The sequence below is a fragment of the Elephantulus edwardii genome, unplaced genomic scaffold (genome assembly GCF_000299155.1).
Source record: "Elephantulus edwardii isolate Elephantulus edwardi_28Jun2011 unplaced genomic scaffold, EleEdw1.0 scaffold00171, whole genome shotgun sequence".
Classification (NCBI taxonomy): Eukaryota; Metazoa; Chordata; class Mammalia; order Macroscelidea; family Macroscelididae; genus Elephantulus; species Elephantulus edwardii.
Genome location: NW_006399921.1, coordinates 3,644,150 through 3,650,149, shown reverse-complemented (window position 1 = coordinate 3,650,149; position 6,000 = coordinate 3,644,150). Strand labels below are relative to the sequence as shown.

Sequence of the window (6,000 nt, the reverse complement as noted above, 5' to 3'; positions counted from 1 at the left end):
AACTCCTTGCTATTGTGAATAAAGCCACGATAAACATGGGTGTGCATATATCTGCTTGAATGGCAGTTATGGTCTCTTTGGGGTATATTCCCAGTAGTGGAATTGCTGGGTCAAATGGTATCTCTATTTGCAACTTTTTGAGAAAGTGCCATACCGCATTCCATAGTGGTTGCACCATTTTACATTCCCACCAACAGTGAATAAGAGTTCCAGTTTCTCCACAATGTCCCTTGACTTGATTTCCTATGATCCTTGATGAGCCAGTAGGGCTGTGGATGAGGAAAAAAATGTCAGATGGGAGAGGACCATGTCACATGCTGCGCCCAACCTCCTTGCTATCTGTCTCCACAGAGGAGAATGAGTTCATCCTGTACGCCATGCGGAAATCCATCCACCGCTATGACTTGGCCTCGGGGGCCACGGAGCAGCTGCCTCTCACTGGCCTGCGGGCAGCAGTGGCCCTGGACTTTGACTATGAGCGCAACTGCTTGTATTGGTCTGACCTGGCCCTGGACATCATCCAGGTGAGTCAGCCTTGGACCAGCCCTGAGGGCTGTGCCTTCTAATTGCCCAAGCCCGAGTATCTAACTCTGATAAACGTCATTTATAAGACCTAAAGAAATAGCTGGCTGGAGTTTTGTAAGCATTACTCATTTCGGAGCCCACTAATGATGCTTTTACGTTTCCTAACTTTATGTTTTCTCTTTCTTTGCTCATGTAATAAAGAGAAAGGAAGACCTACATCTTCTCTCTTGTTTATAAGGGAGGGGTCACTTTTCCTGCTGGCGTGGTGTTTGAACTGGTGATGTAGGATTAATAGTGACCCTCTTACTGTCCTAAACTCTTTAGGTCCTTGACACCAAGCTGATAACGTCATACCTGACTTATTCATGTTGTTGTTAGGTGCTGTTGAGTTGACTGTGACACATATTGACCTCATGGACGGCAGAGGTGAACCTCGTCCTTTCCTGTAGTGCCCTTGTGATCCCTGTCAGGCTCAAGCCCCTTGTTACAGTCACTTTGTCAACCCATTTTGTTGAAGGTCTTCTTCTCTTAGATGACCTTTCACTTTTCAACAGCCTGGTGTCTGTTTTGAAGGACTGGTCTCTTCTATTGCACAGTTCATATTATTGTTCTTGTCAGCTTTTCTGAACACAGACAAGAACCAGAAAAGAAGTTGTGAGGATCTCTGGATAGGCAAATACACACACACACACACACACACACACACACACACACACACACACACACCCACCCACCCACCACTCACACAGTTTAAATGAGAGCCATTTGGGGCTTATTCACTGCTGATTTAACTCTTTTGTGAAAGCATTGCTAGGAAGCCCTAGCTGGACTTGTAGTGCAAGAACAGTTGTAGAGAGTTTGACATGAGGGTGGAGGTTTGGGTGGATGGTGGTGACCTCTGAGCAGAGAAGCCCCTTAGCATTACCAACAGCCAGGAGGCTCACAAGTAAGGAATGCTATAAAAATCAACCACAAGAGTTTAAGAGATTGCTGTCTGGCTTCATTAATTTTAAATGTGAACAGACTCCTCCTATACCACCTTAATCTCCCACCTCATCACTTGATGAGTCTGGTCCCATGCGCTCATAACAGTGAGGTGTGATGAAAATGTTTATATTCTGTTTCATTGTTTTCTTAAAACAGGAAATCATAATACATTTTGGAAATGCTTTTATTTAAATCCCATTTCATTTATATGAAGATGCACTAATATAGATCATCTCATCCTTTGCCATGTAAACCTACTCAACAAAGCCTGACCATTCCTTGGACTGATGGGGCAGGAGGCCATCTGAGGGTTCCACTGCTTGGTTGTTCCTTTTCTATCTGTAGCGCCTGTGTTTGAATGGAAGTACAGGGCAGGAGGTGATCATCAATTCCGGGTTGGAGACCGTTGAAGCTCTGGCGTTTGAACCCCTGAGCCAGTTGCTTTACTGGGTGGATGCTGGCTTTAAGAAGATTGAGGTATGTGCATTCCTCAGTTGTCCATAACAAAGTAGAGCTGGAACATCTGGGCTCCAAGCAATAACCAGTGTGTTAGATTATTCTTGAAATTTCTAGGAGCCTCTGGAGGAGGGAAGGATTACTTACAGCCAGGAAGGCCTTATATGAGAATAGGATACCCCAATCCACCAAACAGAAATTTCATTTATATGTCAGAAAAGACATCTTTTTGGTTAGTAGAGAAGCATAGAGTAATAACAATAATCAATCATAGTGTTATGATCTAAACAATTTATTTGTGCTCTATACCATAATATTGTAATGCTGTAACAATAATACTATAGCATTGTTAGAGTAATAATAACCTTAAAGCTGTTATTACTGTTAATAATGATGATGGATATTAGTGGTTGTTGAGCCATATTGGGCCCACTTTACATGAATTATCTAACTCACTTTTCACAGCAGCTCTGTGGGATAGGCTCTGTCGTTTCCTATTGTACTTATATGGGACTTAGCTACCTAGTACCCTCTTCTCCCTGGTGTCTCTCAGGTAACATGAGGGTAATGAATGGCCTATAAACCACCAGCATTATTGTCTCAACTCTTGGAAGTTATTATTGAGGCCTCGAAGTACTGGCTGTCATTTCTCTCTACACAAAAGTATAGTATTCTGGGCTGAGTGGACAGTACACAAGGACAGAGAATTAAGAGAAGGTACAAGACCAAAGACACAAATATGAGAAATGGATGCAGGTTTGGCCTATACCTTTTTAGCTTAATGGCTTCAGGCAAGGTACTTCTCCTCTCTCAACCAGCAAGAGCCTTTTGAAGGTATGCTGCGGGCCAAGTATGCTTTTAGGTTTTGATGACAGGCAAGTAGCTGAGTTCCAGGTTCTGTTAGAGTTAAGTTTTAGTGGTGAAACCAAGTTATGTAATAAGGAAGTAAACACATGAGTTTTGGTGGTGATGAGTTGCAAAGATTGAAAACAGGGGACTGCGATGTTTTGAGTAGGGAGTTGGGGCAGCATTAGGAGCTTGCATTCTGAGCTAGGCCTTGATGAGGAGGATGGTAATGGTGTTCACCTCATGAATATGAATGAGTGGAAAGATGCCCCCTGCCTGGCGTGTACTGAGTGTGTGTAGGTGGTCTTGTTACTGCTTTCCCTCTCCTTTCTTAATTGGGACCGAAACTTTGCTAGGTGCCAGCAGGATGCAGGTGAAGCTCGGGTCTCTACCCTTTCAGACTTGGCCTGAGACAAGTTACAGTTCATATACTGTTTGTACAAAGCTGAGTCAACACAAGAGATACAGGAACTTAGTGGTCAGAGTGGGTGAGAAGAGTTAGGGAGAGAAGTGGGCCAGCAAGTGGTCTTTGAAGGGAAAACAATGTTTGATTAGTGAGGGCTGTCAGATGGGTAGGGTGGGCAGGAGAGAGTGTGCACCAGATGTGGACTCTTATGAGAAGACCAGCCTGATGTTGTGGGAGGTGAAGAAGGACAGGGAATGTAGGACCAGTCTGATTTACATGGAGATTAATTTGCAAGCCAGTGGCATGGAGGACTTATTTTATGGAAAGTGTAGAACAATGATGTAGTCCGTAGTAAGTTGTGCTGCTTACTAGAATGTTGAGCTTCTCTGGCAATTCTAATCCTCAAAAAAAATATTAACATATAATTAAATACTTGTTATGTTGTTATGTGCCATCAAGGTGACTACGACTCATAACAACCCTACGAGCAATGGCTCTGAAGTTTACCCTATTCTGAGCCAGCCTCACCATCTCTGACACACCTGACCCTTTATTTTGTACAAATCATCCTGGCTTCTGTGTCAGACCATCTGAAAATCACAAGGACCCAGAGAGATGTGGGCAGCTTGCTGGCTGGTACCAGGGAGGATTTCTAGATGGGTTTGTCAGGAGTGTCAGGTGGGCTAAGGGGATGTGTCTGTGGGCAGGGAATGGGTGGGCAATTTGCAATGTGAGCTTTTTAAAGAGCTTAAGCTTCCTCTTATATTTTTCCTCTTTTTGCCAGGTAGCTAATCCAGATGGCGACTTTCGACTGGCAGTCGTCAATTCCTCTGTGCTTGACCGGCCTAGGGCTCTGGTCCTTGTGCCACAAGAGGGGTGAGTGCGTCCCAGAAGGGGAATCAGCATTGTGTCAGCTGCCACAGCTGGTGTCTCCTGGAAAGGCAAAATGCTGGACAAAAATGGTTTCTCAGGGTTGTGGTTGAAATAATCTATCAACTGAGATGTTTTTAAGCCACAGCTTACCATACCTTTTGGTCAGGTAACCCCAAGCTCTTCTCACTAGTAAGCGTCTGAATCTCTTTCAACATCCAATTGCCTTGTGTTTGTAGTCTGTTTCCCCTGAAAAGAAATATGAAAAACGGTGTTTCAATAGAGATAGTCAGGTTGAGTTAGATATGGTGAGTTTTGTGCAGAGCCACCTATGTATTCAGGCCACTGTCTCCTAGGATGTTGAATGAAGTTTCTTCTTTTTCACTAGCAGTAGGCATGTACTTAAGCCAAGAAAGAGCATTTTAATGACCATTTTAACAGCAAGAAATATAATGAAGAGGAAAATTCTGGATTAGTCTTTTTACTCTGACCCCCTCTCAGAGCATTTGTAATTGAGAGGTAGAATGACAATGTAAAAGAAAATTATATAAGGAATCATATAAAGGTCTGGTGACCTAAATGAGTAAGGAGCTGCACTGCTTGCCTGAAAGGTACACAGTTCAAATCCACCAGTGGCTGCTCAGGAGAAGGATGGACAGTCTCCTCCTGTGTGACTTACTGGCTCACCAAACCTGCTGGAGGTTCCTCTATAGATTGGTTCAGACTCAACGACACATAACAAGACATAAAAGTAAGATACACTCTATTGAAAGTAGTGAAAGAACACTCCCTAATCTGAAGTAAAAATACTTCTTTTCTCCTTTTTCCTATTTAACTATCTGTACTCAAACTTCCTATGATTAATCACTATTACTAGTTTTTTTATGTATCATTTAGAATTTAATTTTTTTACTCTATACAGTAAGTTTCTCTAAAACACACATCTGTCAAATAGAATCATGATATATTAATTATTCTACATATTTTTATTTTTATTAGAGGTGGTTTATGAAAGTACACTCAGATTATGAGGATTTTTAGCATTTTACTGGATGCATAATTTATAGTTTCTTCTACAGTTTGAGATTACTGTATGTATGTATATATGTATGCCATCAAGTTGAGTATGATTCATAGTGACCCTATGATCACCAGATCTGAACCCTGTCCTTTCCTGTGCCATCCTTATCCCCAATCTTGAGCCCTTTGCCATAGTCACTGTGTTAATCTATCTTGTTAAAGGTCTTTGTCTCTTTTGTTGACCCTCAGCCTTTCTAATCATGATATCCCTTTCCACCGAATTGTTGTTGTTGATTGCTGTCTAGTTGAGCATGACTCAGAGTGACCCTAGGAACAAAAGACTTGTAGCCTATCATTGTTTCTCAGAATTCACAGACTTTGCAGAGGCATATGTGAGAGGTTTGCCTCCAAGAAGCACTCTGGTTCCATTTTCTCCAAGACACATCTGTTTGTTCTCTTGACAGTCCATGGGATATTCAGTGTTTTTCTCCATCACCACAGTTCACACTGTTTTTGTGCATCATGGAGTCGGAACCAACCCATAGCTGATCCTCCAGCAGGTTTTCAGATACAGTTAATCGCACAGGAGGAGATTGCTCATCCTTCTCCTGTGGAGCGATGGTGGCCTTGAACTATGTGCCTTCAGGATTGCAGCACAGCTTTCTGCCACTAGGCCACCAGAACTCCCTACAATCCACATACATATATGTAATTCACATACTATTTACACACATGCATACAATTCACATACATACTTTTTTTTCTGCTATAAACAAATTTGTGGTGAACATCTTTGTACACTGTATTTGCATAATGTGATTCTATCCATAATATAATTTCCAGGAGAGAGCCTTCAGGATGAAGGAATCAAATGTTTTTAAAATGTTAAT

The 6,000-nt window shown here is 42.2% G+C and overlaps 1 protein-coding gene across 1 annotated transcript in view; it reads left to right on the top strand.

Annotated features, from left to right (window-relative positions):
* SORL1 (sortilin-related receptor, L(DLR class) A repeats containing) overlaps positions 1 to 6,000 on the top strand; it is a 236,260-nt gene that overhangs the window by 143,193 nt on the left and 87,067 nt on the right. Inside the window, exons 17-19 of the mRNA XM_006895608.1 lie at positions 352 to 524; positions 1,858 to 1,989; positions 4,005 to 4,096. Coding sequence (XP_006895670.1) covers positions 352 to 524; positions 1,858 to 1,989; positions 4,005 to 4,096 — 397 coding nt within the window. The remainder of the gene's footprint in view (positions 1 to 351; positions 525 to 1,857; positions 1,990 to 4,004; positions 4,097 to 6,000) is intronic.